Genomic DNA, 26,568 nt, shown 5'->3' with positions numbered 1-26,568 from the left:
TTTCAACACTGATTTTCTCTCAGATAGTGCCGTCCAGAATAGGACAAGATTTCTAAATTCAGCAGGTGTTTTTTTTTTTTTTTTTTTTTTCAAATACATATGAGCCACAATATAAATTGTATATCTGACTCTTATGATCAGATAGCAGCAGTATGATACGGTTAAACAAAATTATAAATGCAGGCTCACAAGGAAACATCAGCAATTTGACCTCATGTTATAGGGAGAAGAAAAAGAACACTAGCATGTCCTAGCAATTAATCTCGTGCAAAAATTTGGGCCATTTTTCTGGTAGTGTGCAGTTATGACCTGAATGTACAGCTGTTAAACTTTTGCACTCCCTGGTTATTTGTCACTCGCTTTGCCCCATTGCAGCTGCCTAACACCCGAGCATGAACTGCTGTCCAACAGAGTGACAACCAGCACTCTCCTTTTTGCAGGATGTTGAAGGTGAGGAAAGAGGACAATGTAGGATGTCACGCGTGCCCAGTGTGCTTTGAAATCTTTTTTGAGCCCTCATTTTTTTTCTTTTTCTTGTGAAAAGAGTATATAATATTTCAAACTCACACACACATGGTATATGTTCTATTTTAATTATACACAGAGAACGAAACTTGTCTAGCTTGAAGGGGGAAACCAGATGGCGCTATGGTTGGCCCGCTAGATGGCGCTGCTATAGATCAAATGGATATCAACTGGTTTTTTTAAATAGCAACCCCCATTTTTTATTACATATTCGTGTAGTACTTAAAGAAATATGAGTGTTTTAGTTGGACCACTTTTTTCACTTTGTGATAGATGGCACTGTAATAGTGACAAATGTATAAGTACGTGGTATCACGTAACATTCCGCCATTGCGGACGGTATTTGCTTCATGATACATTACCCATGTTAAAATGGACCATTTACCAATTGCAGAAAAGATCAATATCTTGTTGATGTATGGCTATTGTGATCAAAATGCCCAACGGGCGTGTGCTATGTATGCTGCTCGGTATCCTGGACGACATCACCCAAGTGTCTAGACCGTTCGCTGGATAGTTATGTTATTTAAGGAAACATAAGTGTCCAGCCACATGTGAAACATCAACCACAACCTGCAACAAATGATGATGCCCAAGTAGGTGTTTTAGCTGCTGTCGCGGCTAATCTGTACATCAGTAGCAGACAAACTATGCGAGAATCGGGAATCTCAAAAACGTCGGTGTTGAAAATGCTCCATCAACATCGATTGCACCCGTACCGTATTTCTATGCACCAGGAATTGCATGGCAACGACTGAATATCGTGTACAGTTCTGCCACTGGGCACAAGAGAAATTGCGGGACAATGACAGATTTTTTGCTCGTTTTCTATTTAGCGACAAAGTGTCATTCACCAACAGCGGTAACGTAAACCGGCATAATATGCACTATTGGGCAACGGAAAATCCACAATGGCTGCGACAAGTGGAACATCAGCGACCTTGGCGGGTTGATGTATGGTGCGGCATTATGGGAGGAAGGATAATTGGCCCCCATTTTATCGATGGCAATCTAAATGGTGCAATGATACTGATTTCCTACGTAATGTTCTACCGATGTTACTACAAGATGTCTCACTGCATGACAGAATGGCGATGTACTTCCAACATGATGGATGTCTGGCACATAGCTCGCGTGCGGTTGAAGCGGTATTGAATAGCATATTTCATGGCAGGTGGATTGGTCGTCGAAGTACCATACCATGCCCCGCATGTTCACCGGATCTGACGTCTCCAGATTTCTTTCTGTGGGGAAATTTGAAGAATATTTGCTATTGTAATCCACCGACAACGCCTGACAACATGTGTCAGCGCACTGTCAATGCATGTGCAAACATTACGGAAGGCGAACTACTCGCTATTGAGAGGAATGTCGTTACACGTTTTGCCAAATGCATTGAGGTTGATGGACATAATTTTGAGCCTTTATTGCATTAATACGGTATTTACAGGTAATCACACTGTAACAGCACACGTTCTCAGAAATAAATTCACAAAGGTACATGTATCACATTGGAACAACCGAAATAAAATGTTCAAACGTACCTACGTTCTGTATTTTAATTTAAAAAACCTACCTGTTACCAACTATTCATCTAAAATTGTGAGCCATATGTTTGTGACTATAGCAGCGCTGTCTGTCATAAAGCGAAAAAAGTGGTCCAACAAAAACATTCATATTGCTTTGCGTACTACACGAACATGTAATAAAAATGGGGGTTCCAATTTAAAAAAAACACAGTTGATATCTGTTTGACCTATGGCAGCACCATCTAGCGGGCCAACCATAGTGCCATCTGGTTTCCCCCTTCAAGCTAGACAAGTTTCATTCTTTGTAGTTTTTTCGTTTGACGCTTATTTCGTTAGATATTTGGCCCGGTCACGATCAATGGACCACCCTGTATGTACGTCAAGATCAAAATGAAAAAGCCAAAGCAACTGAAGAACTGTGGATAGCGTCTCCCATCAGGTAGACTGATCACCTTGTGTGAGCCTTTTTAGTTTACACCACTTCAGCGACTTGTGTGTCAATGAGGATGAAATGATAATGAAAACAACACAACACCTAGTCCCAGAGTGCAGAAAATTGCCAACCCGGCGAGGAATCGAACCCGGGCCCCTGTGCTGACCACTCATCTATGGTGTTATTGATTTTTGAATTAAAATGTAATCATACCAATGATGTTGAAGAAAAGTGCAACTCCTGCGGATGTATTTCACTTTAACAGTGTCAGCTTTTCAGTCCAAAGAAAATAACACAAAACAGATTCATTAATAATTAGTACCACACTGCTTCGTTGATGAAATACTTATTTATTTCAAAAATTTTTGCTGCATTTGTGAATTACAGTCTAAAAGTATTTAAAGTAAAGAGATCTATGGCACCTGTTACAGGTTAGAACCTGCACACTTTGATATAAGAAACAAAGCACTATCAGTTTTGGGTTCACCGACATTGAGAACGTGCCATTCTTACTCACTCTTAACTGCGTAGTATCAAAATAATGACCCAAGTTTTCATGTGGGATTGATAGCTGGAGCTGATATCTTACGAGTGTGTTTTTTTTGTTCTTAAAGTATGAGGTCAAGTTGGTGATGTTTTCTTGTCGCTAAAACTGTTTACTGGATGAAAAATGGGAAAAAATTTTCCAAAGGCACAAAGTGGGTGAGAAATCCTTTCCTAAAAATATTCTTTTGATACTGTGGATGCAAATTTCTTCACAACAGGTTCGGCAAATATTTTATAAGCTGAGAGAGGGGATAGTTTCATCATCTGGGATCAAAATATTTACAGTGTTTCAGTCTCCCATACTTCCACACCGTGGAATGGGCAGTGTAGGTGCTGGGGGAGACTACTTGCAATAAGAAAGCCAGACTGCACCTATGTGGTGACCCAGCCAGACACTAGTTCTGAACTTCACTATGTATAAGGTAACAAAAATAAATTTCTAAGCTGCTATTATCCAGGCATAATTGTATCCCACAAGTGATGACACTGATACATGTGCTGGAAATCCACAAGACTGAGAGCCAACAATCCCCGGAACATAAATATTAAATCTGCCACCATTGGGCGCGTAAATTTGGAGCACCTAGTGGCACAGCTATGTCAGCAACAGTAACAAGATCAACAGCTGCTGTACCAGCAGCAGGAATTACTTTAGGATTGAGAGACACTACCAGGAGGTCACCACCTTAGAAAAGAAATACCAAGTTTGGCAGCAGATACTTCCAGAACATCACCATTGTAAAATTTCTACAAGCTGCAAACTCTGTTGCGTGTAAGTCAGCAACAGTGAAGTGTACTACATTTAAAACATATCGCATTAGCAATGGACCTCATGAGTTGGCCTCTGCCTGCTGTTAGTGATAAGGCAGCTGCAGCTATGTTGTTTTTTATACCCGGGAGTAGAAGTGCATTGTGTGACATAGGAATATCAGCAGTGTAGGAAAAGATAGATTGCTACTTACCATGAAGAAGACATGCTTACACAAAGTTTTTGTCCAGAGCCAGGCCAGGCAGTGGTCTGAACTGCTTGAGTTGGCGGTCATGTGTGCTTGAGGTGTGCTTGCTTGTGTGTATAAATGGGGAGTGGCTTCTCTGTTTCTCTTTTTCTGATGAAGACTGGCCAGAACGTTTGTGAAAGTTGCAGTGACCCTTGCCCATACTTTAAAAAGGCAATGCGTGTGGCAGTGTCATGTGTGCAATCACCATCAGAGCCCGCCAAGGACCCAGTCCATCTAAGGCTAGCCAAAGTTACAACATGATTGGCCATGAGTGTGGTCCTGTTCTCTGCGTAAATTTCTCCTCTGGTTGGTCCTCTGTGTATTTCACAATGACTGATGGTCTTACGGAGGACATTTTATGTTGGTTGGTCGAACAGAAAGAATCATTCACCATGGCATTGTACCACCAATTGCAGGTCCTGAACAATCAGACTCGCGTACTTCAATCAATGGCTTCTGTCCAGTCGGCATGCTCCTCAGTCTCTGTCATCTGCTGTTTTGCCCTCCACAGCCCCCGTGGTTTATCTGCATACCTTTTCTATATACAATGAGACCGTTGAGGAATGGGACTCATATGAGAAATGTCTGACAACACTTTCAAGCTTTTTGGATTAGACACAAGTTTATGTCGTGCCTTGTTCCTTTCATGGATATTGCAAAGAATATCTCCAGTCCTATGTCAGTTTGTCCCTCTGCAAGATCCGTCGTCTTTAATGTTTGACTAAATATGTGAACTTCTTTCAAAATACTACTGCAAGCATACTTCTGTTGTTCTATCCCAGGTTGAGTTTTACCACTGTAGGAAGCAATCATATCAATCCTCTCGAGCATCAGCAGCCGAACTCCATTGGTTAAGTCTTCATTTTCATTTTATGTCCAATGTGCATAAAGAGCCATATGATGATCAGATGTTTAGAGCTGCTATCACCCGTTTAGCTCTGGATTGTGAGGTGCGGGAGCTTGCCCTCCAGTGTGAAAATCCATCCCTCTGAGGTTTTAGCTAATGCACAGTTGCTCGAGATGTTGAGCTGCAGGTAACCGAATTAAGTCATGTTGTGAGTTAGTGGCAATCCAACCCTCTCCTCCACACCAGGCTTCAGATAGCTCGCATGGGAAAGACATGGTTGCAGTAATCCACACACGATTGCAGCATCAAGGAGGTCGGTCTTGCTCCCAGCACAGCGGCACCAACATAGGAAGCAGCCCAGTAAACAGCAACATCTGCATTCCACACTCCCATCCTGCCCTTATTGTTTCATTAACCATTAACGCTCAGACTGCCCAGAACACTGGGCTACCTGTCATAATTGCAACAAAAAAGGTCTCATTGCTTCTGTTTTTAATGCAAAAATTCAGTGCAACAGTCCTGATATGGTTATGGATGTAAACATTGTATCAGCTATTTCTGTTGTGCCAAACAAGCTTTTCATTGATGTTACAATTTTTTGTAAAGTTCTGCATGTGCAAGTGGATACAGGAGCTGCAGTAACCTCATCAAACTCCCAAACTTGTATTGACTTATGCTCCCCTCCATTTCTCCCTGTGTCATGAAAGGTAGTAAATTGTAATAAACAGAGTATTTCCATCGCCGTCCACCCCAATAGCTGAGTGGTCAGCACGGCGGTCTGTCACGCCAAGGGGCTCAGGTTTGACTCCCGGCTGGGTTGGAGATTTTCTCCGCTCAGGGACTGGGTGTCGTGTTGTTCTCATTATCATTTCATCATCATCAGTGGAAGGCAATGGGAAACCACCACTGGAATCACTTCCCTAGACGCTCATGCGGTGGACCTCTCTGACGAGGCTTCCCCCATGACAAGACCTGCCGTAAGGCAGAACACAAAGTTTTAGTTTTCTATCCTTGGCCATTTCTCTGCCCAGTGACCTACAGGTCAGTAGTCTGTTCACTTAACATTTCTTGTTGTAGATAACACACTTACTGAGAATCTTTTTGGATTTGGGTTTTCCTCTTTGTTCTCTTCTGCATTGGGGTGTGCCAACAATTTTCAAGTGCTTATTGCCATCTACCATGAAACCTTCTGCTCGCCCTTGCCTTTTTGAGTTGCCAGCCCTTCAGCTATTTTTCAACATTTTTTGGAACAACTTACAGTGTCTGTGCCAGATTGCGCAAACTATCTAGATGACATTGTAGTTTCTGGTGTGTCTTGCTTATTCCTCAAAAGTGCTTACTCCTGCACAAACTAGATACTCTCAGATAGAAAAGAAAGCTTTCGCCATTATACACTGAAGCGCCAAAGAAACTGGTATAGGCTTGCGTATTCAAATACAGAGGTACGTAAACAGGCAGAATATGGCACTGTGGTCGGCAATGCCCATATAAGACAATAAATGTCTGGCACAGTTGTAGAAGCAGTAATCGATCTAACAGTGGCAGGTTATAAAGATTTAAGTGCGTTTGAACATGGTTTTATAGTCGGCGCACAAGTGATGGGACACAGTATCTCTGAGTAGCAATAAAGTGGGGGTTTTCCCATACGACCATTTCACAAGTGTACCACGAATATCAGGAATCCAGTAAAACATCAAATCTCCAACATCGATACATGCAGAAAAAGATCCTGCAAGAATGGGACCAGCGACAACTGAGGAAAATCGTTCAATGTGACAGAAGTGCAACCCTTCTGCAAATTGCTGTAGATTTCAGTGCTGGACCATCAGTGCACCATTCAATGGAACACCATTGGTATGGGCTTTTGGAGCCGAAGGCCCACTTGTGTACCCTTGATGACTGCACAAAACTTTGCGCCTGGCCTGGGCCCGTCAACATCGATATTGGACTGTTGATGACTGGAAACATGTTACCTGGTCAGATGAGTGTTGTTTCGAATTGTATCAAGCAAATGGACATGTATAGATATGGAGACAACCTCATTAATCCGTGGATCCTGCATGTCAGCAGGGGACTGTTCAAGCTAGTGGAGGCTCTGTAATAGTGTGGTGCATGTGCGGTTGGAGTGGTATGGGATGCCTGATACATCTAGATATGGCTTTGACAGGTGACGTGTACGTAAGCATCCTGTCTGGTCACCTGCATCCAGTCATGTCCACTGTGCATTCCAACAGACGTGGGCAATTCCAGCAGGACAATGCAACACCCCACACGCCCAGAATGCTACAGAGTGGCTCCAGGAACACTTCTGCTGGCTGCCAAACTCCCCAGACATGAACACTATTGAGCATATCTGGGATGCCTTGTAACATGCTGTTCAGAAGAGATCTCCAGTCCCTCGTACTCTTACAGATTTATGGACAGCCCTGCAGGATTCATGGTGTCAGTTCCCTCCAGCACTACTTTAGACATTAGTGGAGTCCATGGCACGTATTGTTGCGGCACTTTTGTGTGCTCGTGGGGGCCCTACATGGTATTAGGCAGGTGTACCAGTTTCTTTGGCTCTTCAGTGTATGTGCTATGAAGAAATTCCATGTTTTACTCGAGGGTACCAAATACCACTTGATCACTGATCACAAACCATTGGCTTCCTTATTCAGTTCTTCTGCATCCTGCTAGATAAAGTGGCACATCACATTCAATGTTGGGCTCTTTTTCCTTTCAAGTTACAACTACGAGATTCATTTCTGGCTTACAAATCAACATGCAAATACCGATGCTTTGTCCTGCCCGCTGGTCGGTCCAGACCCAGGATATGATCAGGAGGAACTGTTGTGTTTCCACATTGATGTCACTGCACAGTGGGTGGTTGAAGGTTTTCCTGTAACGTGTACATGTATTGTGAAGGCTGTAACTTCGGATCCCGTTTTGTGGAAGGTCGTAACATTTGTACAACATGGTTGTCTGGATTCACCAGCTTGTTGTGCATTTCACCCAGTCCATAATTATTACTTTATTCAACATCGATTCTCTTTTGTGGATGGTATTCTGTTTTTATACACAAGTTATGAGGCCCCTTGGGTACTGATCCTCCTGGTGCTTCATTCGCAGGTTCTCCATTTATTAGGTGCAGATCATTAGGGTGTACCATGCACGAAGGTGTTGGTCCATCAACATGTGTTTTGGTCTGGCTTCTTGGATGGTGACATCACCCAACTGATTGCCTCTTGTTCAGTGTGCGACACACCAAGCTGCTCCCCGGGCATTGTCATCTCTTTGGTCAGTGTCGTCATGTGCATGGGACTGTATACATGTGGATTTTGCTGGCCCCTTTCTTGGTGCTTGTTGGCTGTTGGTCGTTGATGCATATTATTGTTTTCCGTATGTTCTTCGTTGTTTCCACATCAATAAATGCCACTGTTGCAGGCTTGCCCACAGCATTAGTGTCTGATAGCAGTCCACAGTTTTCACCGCAAGAGTTTGTGGCACTTTGCAATTCCACTTGTATCTGTCACTTCCTTGCCCCGCCATTCCATCCACAATTTAATGGTGAGGCAGAACACCTAGTGTGAATGTTCAAAATTCAGATGAAAAAGTATGTTGCCTTCTCTTCGTCCAACATTGCCTTAGATTGGTTTCTCTTCTTGTACTGTTTCACGCCATTTGGTGAGAAAAGCCTGGTGGAACTATGCCACAGGCACCAGATGAGGACACTGCTACACCTCCTGCGTCCTCCAACTGGACATCAACCTGTGCAACCACTGTGCCTCATTCGGCCAGGTGTGGCTGTCTGGGCACATAGTTCCGGACGTCACCCTAAATGCCGTCTAACTGTCATCACCAGATGCTAAGGGAGGCATCTCTGTGACATCTATACTGAGGATGGCCTCTGCTCAATGCACCATGATCAGCTTCACCTTCGCGTGGACAGCCTAGTGTCCCCTGATGGCACACAGTCACCTCCAAGCCTGTCCACATTGGGCATCGTATCACCTGCTGCTGCTCCACTCCCACATGGGTGAGGGCATCCGTCCTCAGTGGCTGAATCAACAGTTCCTCTATTGCTTCCAGTACCATCATCAGGGATTCTGTCAGCTATTCGTAAGCAACCACTGATCCCAGTATCATCAGCAACGCGAGCACCGTTACCAGAGCCGATGCCCGAAGTCGACATGGAAACAGCTCCAGTGTCGCTGCAGTGTTGCCCTATGGTTTGACACAGGAAAGGGGGGACACAGAATGTGTTGGCATCCGAAGCATTTCAGGCTGTGCACTCGCTATGCAGCAGCCATCTTAGCCAGAGCCCAGCAGACGAGGAGGACAGCATGGATGTCTCAAGAATCTATGACTCCCTAAGGGAGGAGGAATGCATGCGCTTACTTTCAGAAGGCCATGCATGCGGCAGTCTATGTTGTCCGTAGAGGGCACCTCAGACTTGTGCATGTGAGATACCAGAGTCCACCATGGTCCCCAGTCTATTTAAGGCTAACCAAGCAATGCTCGGTCTCAGTTCTATATATTTATTGCTACAGCTCTTTGTGTACATAATTGGTTTTCTGCTGAATGTTACTTAAATATTGTGTTAAAATTGTTAAAGCTTCCGTGGAGTAAAGTTGTGTTCAGTCTACTGTTCGTCTTTTACACATAATTGCAACATAAGTGTCTTTTAATTGTGCCTCTCTGCAACTTAATGTCTCTTCTTTTTACATTAAGTAGCACTCTATCCTTTTCTACATTGTTGAGAGGAAAGTTGGTCAGGTATACTTCAGAAGCAGGTCACAGGGATGCATATCACTGTCTACCGTACCTTCCTTCGCTGTCGGCGTTGTCGTTGTTACCGTGAGACACCGTTATACCAAGAGGAAAGGCGCGTCGATCTTAGAGCATGAGATATGATGACCTTAAGCCATTGACAACACACAATGGTCACGGTAGCACCTGATTCCAGAATAGCTGCAGTAGTTAAGATCTACAAACTATCCCCTGTTGACCAGGTCCCCAAAACTTAACTCGTAACGAGATCCCTTCAAAGCAAATTGGCATAACGATCGTCTATAAAGGCTTCGTACAACGAGAAGAAATGTTACGGTTGATGGAATAACAACAGATACGACCAAACTGTCTTGTCTCTTCTGCTTTATTTAACATAACTTCGTTCACAGTTTCATTTCGCATTCACCACTCATTCACCGAAACCCTTTGATGAACAGTTTTGGTTGCTTAACACCAACAGTCAATGATAATGATACAGCTCTTCTCCTTTTTATAAATTGAAGCTCGCTCTCCGTGATATAATAAGAAAAAAACCGGTCTCAATACCGCGTCCCTCGTAAGATGCGAATAGACTTATCCCGGAATTGACCGCCCTGTAGGTGTACTCAATTTAATGACTACACTTCGCTGTCCGCTATTTCGCGTAACTGAATGTCCATTTGTTAGTCTGATTATACACTGTAGCTATTTAAAATTCGCCCCTATATTTTTCACAACGCACAATTAGCACTTCATTACTTATTTGTTTTTTTTTTCCTAAGAGTAAACGAAAAAAAAGACGCCGTATAATCGGCTTAGTCGACATAAAGCAAAACACCTTAATATGCCCAATTTCACCTCTTCTTGTAGGATCGGCTACCTTACTCATTAATTTACTACATATTGTTTCCAATAACACTAAACAGGTATCGCCGTTATATTTTAATTGTATTCAAAAGCATGTTACTACTATTATGACCAACCAAATCATCACAAATCGCGCGGCGTGTGTTTTTAATGATAACTTTACGCTATTCAATTAAATCGCGCGGCGTGCGTTTTTAATGATAACTTTACGCTATTCAGTTTCCATTACAGCTATCTTGACTCGTAATGTTACACGGCCCCCCAGACTGTGATGTCTTGAAGAGGGTTCCAGACAGAACAGGCTTATTTTTTTGTGTACTGTGACAGGAGAGGGTATTTGTTTCGGCGAATACACTCACTCTCAGATTCACTCAACAAGTCAGTACATACATTCTACAATATTTAAGTTGAGTTAATGGGCCTAGACAAAATGCCCTTAACTAAATTCCACATTTGTTTATAAGTTGTCTTAGAAACACTTCGCACTAATCACTTCGTATTCACACCACATTTTTTTTTTCTTGGATGAAGCCATCAGTTCTTCAACCGACTGTGCAAGGCAGGGATCACAGCCGGGTTCGACGATTGGCATCCTAGGCCAAAACCCTTATTAGGCCACTTGTTTAACCAGAGAGGATTTGGTCCTTTTCTGTTCCTCTTAATTCCACTTTTAACTCATCCATCCTCGCTGTTCGGTGAGAGGATAAATTGTATTTCAGCATCGACATTGTTGCTGATACCAAGAAGGTATCTCATGGAAATCGTCGGTACATTCTTTAATTTTCTTTGTAAGTTAGTATAAGTACGTATTTATCCACTGGTGTTTTTATTTAGTCCACTGAGTGTAGTCTTGGTATCATTCAGTGTTTCTTGAATCTATATTTTGCTCCTTATTGATAATACTTCTTCAGGTCTGTGTGAGGGAACAAGCCTTTAATTACATCAGTATCACAATCTGCCAGGAGGTAGCTCCCTTCATGAGGTATTTTCATTATTTTGTATGGACCTGTATATAAATATTGCCATTTCTTATTCAGTCTTTTCCTGGTTGATGCTTTTGGGTGATTTCTCAATAAAATTTCTTCCCCTACATCATATGTGACTACTTTCTTCACATTTTTATCAAAACGGGTTTTTCTCAATTGTGCTTGATGCTTCAGGTTTTCGTAGACCTTCTTCGCCATATCTTCTTTCTTGGTAATCTTTTGTTCTATCGCAGGTAATTTCTTCATCCATTCTGGCACGATACTTTCACCAAATACTATTTGGTTTGGTGAATAACCAGTCGATAAGTGTGGTAAGTCATTATACACTTTCTCATCATCATCATCATCATCATCATCATCATCATCATCATTTAAGACTGATTATGCCTTTCAGCGTTCAGTCTGGAGCATAGCCCCCCTTATACAGTTCCTCCATGATCCCCTATTCAGTGCTAACATTGGTGCCTCTTCTGATGTTAAACCTATTACTTCAAAATCATTCTTAACCGAATCCAGGTACCTTCTCCTCGGTCTGCCCCGACTCCTCCTACCCTCTACTGCTGAATCCATGAGTCTCTTGGGTAACCTTGCTTCTCCCATGCGTGTAACATGACCCCACCATCTAAGCCTGTTCACCCTGACTGCTACATCTATAGAGTTCATTCCCAGTTTTTCTTTGATTTCCTCATTGTGGACACCCTCCTGCCATTGTTCCCATCTACTAGTACCTGCAATCATCCTAGCTACTTTCATATCCGTAACCTCAACCTTGTTGATAAGGTAACCTGAATCCACCCAGCTTTCGCTCCCATACAACAAAGTTGGTCGAAAGATTGAACGGTGCACAGATAACTTAGTCTTGGTACTGACTTCCTTCTTGCAGAAGAGAGTAGATCGTAGCTGAGCGCTCACTGCATTAGCGTTGCTACACGTCGCTTCCAGTTCTTTCACTATGTTGCCATCCTGTGAGAATATGCATCCTAAGTACTTGAAACCGTCCACCTGTTCTAACTTTGTTCCTCCTATTTGGCACTCAATCCGTTTATATTTCTTTCCCACTGACATTACTTTCGTTTTGGAGATGCTAATCTTCATACCATAGTCCTTACATTTCTGATCTAGCTCTGAAATATTACTTTGCAAACTTTCAATAGAATCTGCCATCACAACTAAGTCATCCGCATATGCGAGACTGCTTATTTTGTGTTCACATATCTTAATCTCACCCAGCCAGTCTGTTGTTTTCAACATATGATCCATGAATAATATGAACAACAGTGGAGACAGGTTGCAGCCTTGTCTTACCCCTGAAACTACTCCAAACCATGAACTCAATTTACCGTCAACTCTAACTGCTGCCTGACTATCCATGTAAAGACATTTAATTGCTTGCAAAAGTTTGCCTCGTATTCCATAATCTTGTAGAACAGACAATAACTTCCTCCTAGGAACCCGGTCATATGCCTTTTCTAGATCTATAAAGCATAGATACAATTCCCTGTTCCACTCATAACACTTCTCCATTATTTGCCGTAAGCTAAAGATATGGTCCTGACAACCTCTAAGAGGCCTAAACCCACACTGATTTTCATCCAATTGGTCCTCAACTAATACTCGCACTTTCCTTTCAACAATACCTGAGAAGATTTTACCCACAACGCTGATTAAAGAGATACCTCTGTAGTTGTTACAATCCTTTCTGTTTCCATGTTTAAAGATTGGTGTGATTACTGCTTTTGTCCAGTCTGATGGAACCTGTCCCGACTCCCAGGCCATTTCAATTATCCTGTGTAGCCATTTAAGACCTGATATTCCACTGTATTTGATGAGTTCCGACTTAATTTCATCCACCCCAGCCGCTTTATTGCACTGCAATCTATTGACCATTTTTTCCACTTCCTCAAATGTGATCCTATTTCCATCATCATTCCTATCCCATTCTACCTCAAAATCTGAAACATTACTGATCGCATTTTCACCTACATTGAGCAACTCTTCAAAATATTCCCTCCATCTTCCCAAGGCATTCACAGGATTCACCAGCAGTTTTCCTGACCTGTCCAAAATACTTGTCATTTCCTTCTTACCTCCCTTTCGAAGACTGCTAATTACACTCCAGAATGGTTTTCCAGCAGCTTGACCCATAGTCTCCAACCCGTTTCCAAAGTCTTCCCACGATTTCTTCTTGGATGCTGCAATTATCTGTTTGGCTTTGTTTCTTTCTTCAACATAACTTTCTCTGTCTACCTGGGTTCTGGTATGTAGCCATTTTTGATACGCCTTCTTTTTCCTTTTACAGGCTGCCTTGACTGTATCATTCCACCAAGCTGTTTGCTTCTTCCTACTTTTACACACTACTGTTCCAAGACATTCTTTAGCCACTTCTAGTACTGTGTCCCTGTACCTTGTCCATTCCTTTTCCAATGACTGTAATTGGCTACATTCAACTAACTGGTACCTTTCTGAGATCGCTGTTATGTACTTGTTCCTGATTTCCTTATCCTGAAGTTTCTCCACTCTTATCCTCCTACATATGGACCTGACCTCCTGCACTTTCGGCCTCACAATACCAATTTCACTGCAGATTAAATAATGATCAGAATACACGTGTGTCCCTCACAGCCTTTCTGAATTCCTGATCTGTTATTATATAGTCAATGACAGATCTGGTTCCCCTGCCTTCCCAAGTATGCCGGTGAATGTTCTTATGTTTAAAAAAGGAGTTTGTGATTACTAAGCCCATACTGGCACAGAAATCCAAGAGTTGTTTCCCGTTCCTGTTGGCCTCCATATCCTCTCCAAATTTACCCATAACCTTTTCCTTTCTTAGGAGTCCCTGGCTTGTCAGTTAGAGGTGGGACTCCGTCACCTCCAAAGGTCCGAGGCATTTTGCTCTGATTGTTGCCAGCATCATATTTAAAGTACCAGGGAAGCAGGTTGCTAGCCTTACTTGCCCCGAGTCCCATTGGGTTTTACCCGTAACGGCTGAGGGACTAACCGGTGGATTTGGTAGTCTTTGCCGTATGAGCACAAAGGTGACCACGACTCAGAATATGTCCGAGATGCCCAGCCTTATTCCAAAGTAATTGGTATCCCGACTGTCGGGACCACTTACTTTGCCACTCATACGTTGCCCGTGGTTCATGAACTAGGACATGACTACAGGAACCCACACCATGAACCACACTTTCTCAAATTCATAAATCCAATCGATCCATTTATAATGTTGTTTGGGTATGTACGTCCGTAAAAATCGGTTCAACTCTCGGAAGATTCTCTCAACCGGATTTCCACAAGGGTAAAATCTTGAGATGTAAATGTGCTGGATTCCTTGTTCTTTCATAGTGTCTCTCCATACTTTGCTTGTATAATAAGCAGCGTTGTCTGTCAAGACCATTATAGGTTTGCCAAGCTCAGTTATATACACTCCTGGAAATGGAAAAAAGAACACATTGACACCGGTGTGTCAGACCCACCATACTTGCTCCGGACACTGCGAGAGGGCTGTACAAGCAATGATCACACGCACGGCACAGCGGACACACCAGGAACCGCGGTGTTGGCCGTCGAATGGCGCTAGCTGCGCAGCATTTGTGCACCGCCGCCGTCAGTGTCAGCCAGTTTGCCGTGGCATACAGAGCTCCATCGCAGTCTTTAACACTGGTAGCATGCCGCGACAGCGTGGACGTGAACCGTATGTGCAGTTGACGGACTTTGAGCGAGGGCGTATAGTGGGCATGCGGGAGGCCGGGTGGACGTACCGCCGAATTACTCAACACGTAGGGCGTGAGGTCTCCACAGTACATCGATGTTGTCGCAAGTGGTCGGCGGAAGGTGCACGTGCCCGTCGACCTGGGACCGGACCGCAGCGACGCACGGATGCACGCCAAGACCGTAGGATCCTACGCAGTGCCGTAGGGGACCGCACCGCCACTTCCCAGCAAATTAGGGACACTGTTGCTCCTGGGGTATCGGCGAGGACCATTCGCAACCGTCTCCATGAAGCTGGGCTACGGTCCCGCACACCATTAGGCCGTCTTCCGCTCACGCCCCAACATCGTGCAGCCCGCCTCCAGTGGTGTCGCAACAGGCGTGAATGGAGGGACGAATGGCGACGTGTCGTCTTCAGCAATGAGAGTCGCTTCTGCCTTGGTGCCAATGATGGTCGTATGCGTGTTTGGCGCCGTGCAGGTGAGCGCCACAATCAGGACTGCATACGACCGAGGCACACAGGGCCAACACCCGGCTTCATGGTGTGGGGAGCGATCTCCTACACTGGCCGTACACCACTGGTGATCGTCGAGGGGACACTGAATAGTGCACGGTACATCCAAACCGTCATCGAACCCATCATTCTACCATTCCTAGACCGGCAAGGGAACTTGCTGTTCCAACAGGACAATGCACGTCCGCATGTATCCCGTGCCACCCAACGTGCTCTAGAAGGTGTAAGTCAACTACCCTGGCCAGCAAGATCTCCGGATCTGTCCCCCATTGAGCATGTTTGGGACTGGATGAAGCGTCGTCTCACGCGGTCTGCACGTCCAGCACGAACGCTGGTCCAACTGAGGAGCCAGGTGGAAATGGCATGGCAAGCCGTTCCACAGGACTACATCCAGCATCTCTACGATCGTCTCCATGGGAGAATAGCAGCCTGCATTGCTGCGAAAGGTGGATATACACTGTACTAGTGTCAACATTGTGCATGCTCTGTTGCCTGTGTCTATGTGCCTGTGGTTCTGTCAGTGTGATCATGTGATGTATCTGACCCCAGGAATGTGTCAATAAAGTTTCCCCTTCCTGGGACAATGAGTTCACGGTGTTCTAATTTCAATTTCCAGGAGTGTAGTTGTTGATAAATTTGCGTAACATGGGTCGAACGTGGAAATTTTTCAAAGGATATAATTTCACATATTTTGAAAAGAGATCATAGAAAGCCAATACATATTTGAACCTTCCACGTGTCATGGGACATGGTCCACAGACATCACATGACACCAACATTAAAGGTTGTTGTGGGATGATAGGATGTAATTCTATCTTCCGACAATAGTTTATGGGTTTCGCCTTCTGACATATTTTGCACTTCTTAAGAATATTTGTAGCTATACGTCCCAAATTTGGATGATAGCAGTATTGTGCTATTTTGGCTGTACATTTAGCGGCACCAAAATGACCCCAATTCAAGTGAGTGTACCATACTAGTCATTCTAAATATCTATTTGGAACACAAACTTTCCAAACATCTTCTTCATCCTTCTTTCGATACAATATTCCGGATTTTAATTGATACTGTTCTTGAGAGTGACTTAGCGTTTTGCTTTCAACAGCATGCCTAATGGCTTTCCACAACTTATCATCTTCTTGCAGTTGTGGAAGACTTCGACATAGCTGTGAAATCTGCCTCTCACAATATTGCCTTGATAAATTCATGACTTTAAAGTCAATAGTCCGTTCTTCACACTCGTCGTCATTCTTTCTTTTCGGTAGTCTTGAAAGAGCATCGGCTATGATGTTGTCTTTCCCTCTGATGTATTTGAGCGTAATATCATATTCTTGCAGTAGCAAGGCCCACCGGGTTAAACGTGAATGCAACATCCTTCCTGTTAAAATAAAAGATAAAGCTTTGTGGTCACAGAATACAATGACCTTCTTTCCATATACAAAATAGCGAAACTTTCTAAGGGACCAGACCACGGCCAGTACTTCCAATTCAGTAGTACAATATGCACGTTCACAGCTAGAGAGTCTTCTGCTGGCAAACCCAATTATTTTGATGGTACTGATATCTTCTGGATTGTCCATCTGGAAAAGAGTGGCACCCAATCCTGTTTCAGAAGCATCCGCAGCAATATAAAAATCTTGATCAAGTCTCGGATGATGTAACAGTGGAGCATTAGTCAAAGCATTGCGGATGTTATCAAAAGCTTGGGTGCATTCGGAATTCCACTCCCACATGACATTTTTTCTTAACAGCCGTAACAAACAGTCTTGGCTTCCTAAGTGATTGGGTAAAAATCGTCGAAAAAATGAAACTAAGCCGATAAATGACTTTAATTCTGTCCTATTTTTTGGATAAGCACATCTGTTAATTGCATCCATCTTTTTAGGATTTGGTTTTATCCCTTCAGGAGTGATTATATGTCCAAGAAATTTAAATTGGTTATGAGCAAACTTGGATTTGCTCAAATTTACAGTAACTACGTATTCCAAAAATTTCGCAAAAACTCTTCTTAATAAGTCCAAATGCTCCTCCCAAGTTTCAGAAGCAATTAGCAAATCATCCACTTATAACGTAACTTCATTCAAAAGGTCTCTGCCCAGTACGGTATCTAATGCCGATATGAAAACACCACCGCTTATTTTCAACCCAAATGGCATGACGGTAAACTGGTAACTTCGGCCCAGAAAAATGAATGCAGTATATTTTCTAGATTCTTTCGATATTCTAGTTTGCCAATATGAACTACGCATATCCAAAGAAGTTAAGAAGCGGGCACCATAAAACTTTTGTACTAACTCTTCTAGGTTCTCTGGTCGCGTTTGTACAGGTATAATGATCTTATTGATCTCTCTGGCATCCAACACCAATCTGATGTCACCATTGGGTTTAATTACCACCACAAGAGGGTTACAATATTCGGAATCTGAGGGCTCAGTAATACCCCATTCTAACATTTTATTGATTTCCTTTCTGACTACTTCTTTCTTTGTCCATGGGATAGAATAGGAAGTATGACAAAAGGGTTTATGTGCATACGTCTTTATATGGAATTCAAAGTCTTTTATTATACCCGGACGTTTACTAAAAATCGACTGATATGCTTCCAACAAGTAGTACAGTTCGTCCCTTTGGATAACAGATAAATATTCTGATTCTAACACCTTTTCCTGCAATGACATTTTATCAATCATTTCTTCAGAACATTCAATAAGGCATATATCATACACATTTTCATCATCAATACTGACATATTTTACCATTAGATTCATACACAACTGTTTTGAAATTACTCGGCCCTTTCTCAGGGTGGCTGTCAAAACATTACCATTGGAATTAAATATACATTCACCTTTCTCTAAATTAATGATTGCACCGGTCTCACATAAAAAATCCAAACCCCAGATACATGGTACTGTCATTTTAGGAACAACCAGGAATGTACTTTCTATTTGAGCCCCCCGTATTGTAACGTCGACACGTACCTGTTTCACAACTTTTTGCATTTTTGCGCTGAACGCGCCAGACACGGTACATCCTGTGATAGGAAAAGTGGGTATTTTTACCCCTCGGCTTATCTGTTTTAAACAGTCCAGCGTCATGACACTAATAGTTGCTCCAGTATCAATTAATATTTCAACATCAACATTATTTATACTTGTTGGAATTATTGCCTGTAAAATTTGTCCACATTTATTAGAAACTTCAGGTTTTTCTTCAGTTAATTCGTTCCTTATATCCTGATCATTATTGTACCTTAATACTCTCAGTTCAAATTGAAGCCTGCCTTCCTTCTCCTTTCCAGTCATCCTAGGAAGGCATTTGGTGACTGGTATTAGTTTAATCTATCTCGTTGAGTCATCGGTGGGGGTTCATGAACTTCCACAATCCGTACAGTATGATCCGAGTTATGGTATTCACCCCGTCGCACATTGGAGGCTCCTTCGCCCATTGGTATAACTCCTTGTGCTGGATGAGGACTTGAGGCATTTGTTCCATCCTGCCGATGAACATTATGCTTCGAATTATCTTCCCAAGGTCGAATACAATTGGGATCATCACTTGGGTACCTGTTACTCTTATTACTATCACTACTATGCACATTCGCGTCACCATATCGAGGTTTACCTCTAGCACAGTAAGTATCTCTTCTATATTTATTATAATCATTGTTTTTATTGCAACCATAGGATGAAGATTGTCCATGCTCCTGTGATGCGGGTTTGACCTGGTTTTCGGTATTATTATTATCATACGTTAAATTATTATTATTATTTTTATAATTATTCGTATTACTATGAGTGTGAGTCGACATTTGATTACCACTCATTTGTCTTGCGTCTTCCATAATCATATCTATAGAGTCAATCACTGACAAGAACTGTTCTACATAGTGGTCAGGAACATTTATTAACTTTTCACGTATATTTATGGGCAACATTTCCTTCAAAATTCTGATCACTTCCTTGTGAGAAATTGGATCACTCCAATAACGTGTCTTATTTATGTACTTTTGAAAATATTGCCTTAAAGTACTCCTTTTACTGTTAAAATACTCAGGTTGGTAAACCTCTTTTCTTAATTTCTCTTGTTTACTCGACGACCAGTATTTAGACAAAAGAAGTTGTTCAAACTCAGCGCAAGTATGGCAACTTTCACTTACTTCAGTGGCCCATAATGCGGCTTCTCCGGTAATTTTGGATACTATAAATTGAAGTCGGTCGTGTTCTGACCAGCTACGTGGAAATATTCTTTTGAAATTATTGATAAAGATTTTTGGATGCAGGTTGTTCTTTTCAGTGGAGAATGTTGGGAATTGTCTACTTTTAAAAATGCTGTTCTCCACCTTTAAAGAAGACAAATATCCTCGCTGACCAAAAGAATCATCATCTTTACCAACCGAATCATCAACTTCCCAATGCAAATTTTCACTACAATTGTTCTTCGTATTTTCACATGTTCGGTTGTTTTTCGACCTATTCTCCGAACGTTTGTCCTCTGTCAACAAATTTTGTGATGACTTTCGTTCTAACTCCGCCAATTTATGATTGGTTTCCTTTTGCCATTTAGGTAACTCATCAACTATTTTCTCGTTTATTTTCTGAATTTCGCTAGTGAAGAGCTTAATTAATTCATCATTTCTACTTAGGTGCTCATTGATATTTTCATTTGGCTGGGATCCAATAGTAGTCTTAACCTTGTCTACAATTTCATTTCCTTTTATTTCTATCCATTCAGATAGATCTTCGTCAAGTCTTTTAGTTTGATCTACTAAATACTTGTCAATCCCCTTACGAGCATCGGACTCAAACTCGACTATTTGTTTCGAAAGCTCTTCTATCTGTGCGCTAGCATTGAAACAGCTGCTTTCACACTTAACCATCCTATTGGACAGGCCATCATAACTCTTCAAAACTACCTCATATTTCTTTTCTACGTCATGAAGTTTTCCCATTAAATTATTATATAGCCTTTCTAAGGTGTTAGAAAACTCTAGATCTAGTTCTCCAAATTTCGCATTTAATTGAGTCTCCCAGTCCGCCTTTAATTCTTCCTTAGTATTTTCCAGTTTATAATCAAAGGTGTTCAGTTTGCTTTCCAAAGAATCCATTTTAACTTCTAATGAACCAAATTTGGCCTCAAATTTTTCGTTTAACTTTTGATTGTCCTCTTTTAATTGCTTATTATCTTTTTCTAGTGAACCAAGTCTTCCATTCATTACACCCATTTGAGTATTTATTGATACCAGCATATCAAACATTTTTTGATTAATATTTCCATTTTGAGGATCAACTTGCTGATCTACTTCCGAAACCTCAAGATCTTTATGTTCTCCCATGCTGCTTACCTTACTTATCATTGTATTTGAATCTCCTAACGGCTCTAAATCAATAACTGTATTATTATCTGTACATGTCTCCTGTCCCAGATTGAGCTCATGGGATGCATCATCCATATCCTCTTCACTTTCCTCTCTCTCTCTACTCATTACTCTACTCAACTGCACATTATCATGTATTCTTTTCGTTCGTTTTGACATGATTATTCACTACCAAGACACACACTTATTTTCACTATGTATTTATATATATTTATCTACCGAAATCACAAGTCTCAACTTCTTTTTTTTTTATAATTATACAGTTATTTTAATCATACCTGGTAGTATCGCTCACTTTTAGCGATTATTGAAGAATACCTCTTTCATTGGACAGACTCACTGGCTGCTACAATATTTTCCAACTCTAGGGTTCGTGAATCCGGATGACACTCAACTCGATGCAGCAATCCTCGATCGAGCCCCACGTTGGGCGCCACTTCTACTGTATCTTCCTTCGCCGTCGGCGTTGTCGTTGTTACCGCGAGACACCGTTATACCAAGAGGAAAGGCGCGTCGATCTTAGAGCATGAGATATGATGACCTTAAGCCATTGACAACACACAATGGTCACGGTAGCACCTGATTCCAGAATAGCTGCAGTAGTTAAGATCTACGAACTATCCCATGTTAACCAGGTCCCCAAAACTTAACTCGTAACGAGATCCCTTCAAAGCAAAGTGGCATAACGATCGTCTATAAAGGCTTCATACAACGAGAAGAAATGTTACGGTTGATGGAATAATAACAGATACGACCAAAATGTCTTGTCTCTTCTGCTTTATTTAACATAACTTCGTTCACAGTTTCATTTCGCATTCACCACTCATTCACCGAAACCCTTTGATGAACAGTTTTGGTTGATTAACACCAACAGTCAATGATAATGATACAGCTCTTCTCCTTTTTATAAATTGAAGCCTGCTCTCTGTGATATAGTAAGAAAAAAACCGGTCTCAATACCGCGTCTCTCTTAAGATGCGAATAGACTTATCCCGGAATTGACCGCCCTGTAGGTGTACTCAATTTAATGACCACACTTCGCTGTCCGCTATTTCGCGTAACTGAATGTCCATTTGTTAGTCTGATTATACACTGTAGCTATTTAAAATTCGCCCCTATATTTTTCACAACGCACAATTAGCACTTCGTTACCTTTTTTTTTTTTTCTAAGAGTAAACGAAAAAAAAAGACGCCGTATAATCGGCTTAGTCGACATAAAGCAAAACACCTTAATATGCCCAATTTCACCTCTTCTTATAGGATCGGCTACCTTACTCATTAATTTACTACATATTGTTTCCAATAACACTAAACAGGTATCGCCGTTATATTTTAATTGTATTCAAAAGCATGTTACTACTATTATGACCAACCAAATCGTCACAAATCGCGCGGCGTGCGTTTTTAATGATAACTTTACGCTATTCAATTAAATCGCGCGGCGTGCGTTTTTAATGATAACTTTACGCTATTCAATTTCCGTTACAGCTATCTTGACTCGTAATGTTACAACTGTACTCCTGTTCAGGGAAATGCGAATGGTAGCCTTTGTGGCCTGTAGGTAAACCTGCCAGCAACAGGAGCTCAATTAACAACTGTGGTACCTAGTGGTGACAGATAAATCCACCAAACTGCAGTTTTTAGCAAACTCAGTCTCCAATTGTATTTGTATTCCCTCAAGCTCAGAGGCAACAGAGACCACTCAACAGCTGTGATCTTCTTGCAGCAAATGGTTCCACCACTACAACCTGTGCTGGGCAACATTAAATCTAAACCTAGGCTTGTGGAGAGATTTCAGGTGGCACTTTATCATCACTGGCATCACCCACTCCACTATAGGCCTGTATTTTTGGTCATTCTATGACCTCATATTTGACATGTGGCGTAACTGCATCTTGGGTGAGCAGCTTCAGTACTGACAGCAGGCCAGCAAATTCAGGGCAGTGATCCAGCTCTGCATTTCTTCTCAGGACCATCTCATCTCTCGCACCTCTTAATGGAATTTTCGTGAAATGTGTATTCAGCAGGTGTACTAGTCCCCCTTACACCCCTCAACAGTGCACCACATACGGACTACAGCCAACCCTCCTGTCTTCTCTCACACGCAGTATCTTGCGGTCCCGACATGCTCCACATTGCCAAGGTGGAATTGCACACATTGGTTGAGGCAGGCACTACACTGCTGTCGGAAAGCATATGTACGTCACGGCTCTATTTGGTGACAAACTAGCCTGTTGGTGATTGTGTGGTGATTTTAGAGTGCTGAATGCTCGGACAGTTACTGTCCATTACCTGGTGTGACACATTGAAGATTTAATGTGTCACCCTTCCAGTCATATGTATTTTCCGTGCTGGACTCTGTCAAGGCTTGACAACCAAATTACAGTGGCCCCAAGAATACACATAACATGGTTATATAGCACTATTTGCAGTTCCCCTATGTATTCTGTGATCTTCTCAGTGCTGTTTAGGCTTTCCGCAGATTTATTGAAAAGGTGTTAAAGGAACCAAGACTTCAGTTTCACCTACATTGTTGATGTGCTGGTTGCATCACCTTCCCCAGAACAACACAAACTTCATATTGGAGTATTTTTTGCCACTCTGCCAAGTGCATTATTAGTACTGTGGAAGTGAGCTTCATGGGAATTGAGACAACTGTTGCTGGCACATGCCCATCTCAGAAACAGCTTGTCACCCTGGGAGAGTATCCAGTCCCATATATCATGTGATAATTCCATCAATACCTCAGCATGATAAATTTATGTTGGCACTTTGTCTCAAGCTGCTGAAGTTTGTGCCACTAGAAGCAGTATTAATTGGTCCAATAGTGCACAGTTCTACATCCTTCAAGCGAAATTATCTACATGAGGCCTTTGTTTCCATGTTCTACTAACTTCTCTCTCAAGAGGTCAAGTGCAATTCTTTAACACGCAAGTAAGCAGATGTTGCTTGAGGCTGGCTAACAACTAGTTTCTTAAGAACATATTACATATGAGAAAAAAGGACATTATCACCACTGAAACCATTGAAACACGTCAGTATATTGTGCAACAAAAATGTATGATCTGCAGCTCATGTGAGCTCCCACTTGTACTATAAATGCCAAGTTTTATCACAATAAACAAAAAGTCTGTAAAATAATCTGTGACCAAACTGACATTAAGTGGAAAAAAAACTGTTCTTGATCACCAAAATAATTTTATCAGCACATGCAAAAATGCTAATGAGGACAAGGGCTTACCATATGAGTGTCATTGTGATGTAATTTTTTTATGGGGTGTAAATCACTAATTGATTTTTTTTAAATGTTGGACTTGTCATTTCAGTTGATTAAATGTCTATTGAGTTCTCCTCATCCACTGTTGAGATTTGTGACTGTTTCATGATTGTTGACATTACCCTCAAAAAACTATTCCTCTGATAGCTGTTCATATTTTGGTATGTGACAGTTCTAACACTTGGTAGTAGCATTGTAAACCTCAGCTGGAAGCTTGTTCATATTTCACAACATGGTGCACAGTTATGAGAAGATGAGGTGGTCACTTAGATGGAGTGCTTATCCCACTTCCTCCACTTCCCTGCCCCATCCCCATCCTGGAATTATTAAAACTGAGCCAGTGTTCTGCTCGTAATATCCTAACAAGTTTTACTATGTTACAAACAGAAAAAGTTGCAGGGTCATAGGGATGATCAGATCTGTGCTGTACACATGTATTTGAGCAATGACTGTGTTCGTATGGATACTAACAAATGTAGTTACTTCTGAAAAACTACTGTTTGGTTTAAAAAACTTTTTGTGGCTTTCCAGCAATTGTATTAATCATTACTACATTTTGATTTACAGTTTGCAATTGAGAAACTATGGTTGGATGTGAAAGATCTGTTAAGTCAAGACATTCCTAAAGAACATCGCCATGCAACATTTTATTTCATACGAAGTCTTGTCCAGGGACAGTATGATAAGTTGGGAATGATGCGCGTTCATTTCTTCAGAATTGTTAAGGAGCATAACATACCCGAGGATACCGTTGTGAGGTAATTTTTTGCTGTGTTTTTATTTGGGCTGTTGAAATTAGTGTAAGATCCAAGAATAGTTTCATGCTTTTATTTTCTTTTATGAACATGAGAGGCTGCTAGATATGTTTGAGACTTAGTGCTTAATTCTGTGCTCAGCATTTATTTTTAACTGTAGTTTGAAATACCTTGTTTCATAGTGATGCTTGAGGTAAACAATTCACACACAATGCGAATTGTTAAGCTCATACCTGGGGATTATCTGCCCCTATATCTGTAAATAGGATATGGTAATTAGATATGTAATTTGTAGTTGTCAGTTGGCACATATGTATTTGTCTCTGTATTACTCTCATAATTTCACACAAGATTTTGTGGAAAAAAAATACATTTGTCTTTTCAAAATCAGTTTTCATTTCTCACATTCAGAAATTTTCACCAATTAGACAGTCACTGAAATATTTCCCCCTCTCCCCCTCCCCCTCCCCCTCTCCACCCCTCTCCCCCCTCTCCCCTCTCTCCCCCCTCTCCCCCCTCTCCCCCTCTCCCCCTCTCCCCCCTCTCCCCCTCTCTCCCCTCTCCCCCTCTCCCCCCTCTCCTCCCTCTCCCCCCCTCTCCCCCCTCTCCCCCCTCTCCCCCCTCTCCCCCCTCTCCCCCCTCTCCCCCCTCTCCCCCCTCTCCCCCCTCTCCCCCCTCTCCCCCTCTCCTCCCTCTCCCCCCTCTCCCCCCTCTGCCCCCCTCTCCCCCTCTCCCCCCTCTCCCCCTCTCCCCCCTCTCTCCCCTCTCTCCCCTCTCTCCCCTCTCTCTCCCCCCTCTCTGCCCCTCTCTGCCCCTCTCTGCCCCTCTCTGCCCCTCTCTGCCCCTCTCTGCCCCTCTCTGCCCCTCTCTGCCCCTCTCTGCCCCCCTCTGCCCCCCCTCTGCCCCCCTCTGCCCCCCTCTGCCCCCCTCTGCCCCTCTCTGCCCCTCTCTGCCCCTCTCTGCCCCTCTCTGCCCCTCTCTCCCCCTCTCTCCCCCTCTCTCCTCCCTCTCCATCTGTACAGGCCCTAATTTCCTTTATCTTAAGCTTGCAGTCTTTATGCAAAATGTATATTGGTGGCCGTAGGAATGGCTGCAGTCAGCTCTGAATGCTGGGTCTCTCAATTTTCTCAATAGCCTCCCTTGAAAAGGACTCTTGTCTTCCCTCTAGGGATTCCCATTTGAATTTACAAAGTATCTCCATAATACATGTATGTTGATCGAACCCACCGATAACAAATCTAGCAGCCTGCCTCTGAATTGCTTTGATGTCTTCCTCTAATTTGACCTGGTGGTGATTCCAAACACTCAAGCAGTACTTAAGAATGGGTTGCAATGGTTTTCTACACACCATTACAGTTGAACCACACTTTTTTAAAACTGCCTTAATAAACCAAAGTCAACCATTTGCTTTCCCCACTACAATGCTCATTTCATTTCATATAGCTTTGCAA

The 26,568-nt window shown here is 42.4% G+C and overlaps 1 protein-coding gene across 2 annotated transcripts in view; it reads left to right on the top strand.

Annotated features, from left to right (window-relative positions):
• Positions 1-26,568, top strand: part of LOC126162738 (tuberin) — a 342,768-nt gene that overhangs the window by 21,713 nt on the left and 294,487 nt on the right. For both annotated transcript variants that reach the window (XM_049919411.1, XM_049919410.1), the window contains exon 3: positions 24,930-25,120. In XM_049919411.1, coding sequence (XP_049775368.1) covers positions 24,930-25,120 — 191 coding nt within the window. The remainder of the gene's footprint in view (positions 1-24,929; positions 25,121-26,568) is intronic.

This window comes from Schistocerca cancellata, chromosome 2, assembly GCF_023864275.1.
Source record: "Schistocerca cancellata isolate TAMUIC-IGC-003103 chromosome 2, iqSchCanc2.1, whole genome shotgun sequence".
Lineage (NCBI taxonomy): Eukaryota > Metazoa > Arthropoda > Insecta > Orthoptera > Acrididae > Schistocerca > Schistocerca cancellata.
The sequence above is the reverse complement of the archived record's forward strand: the minus strand, read 5'-3'. Positions and strand labels throughout refer to the sequence as shown.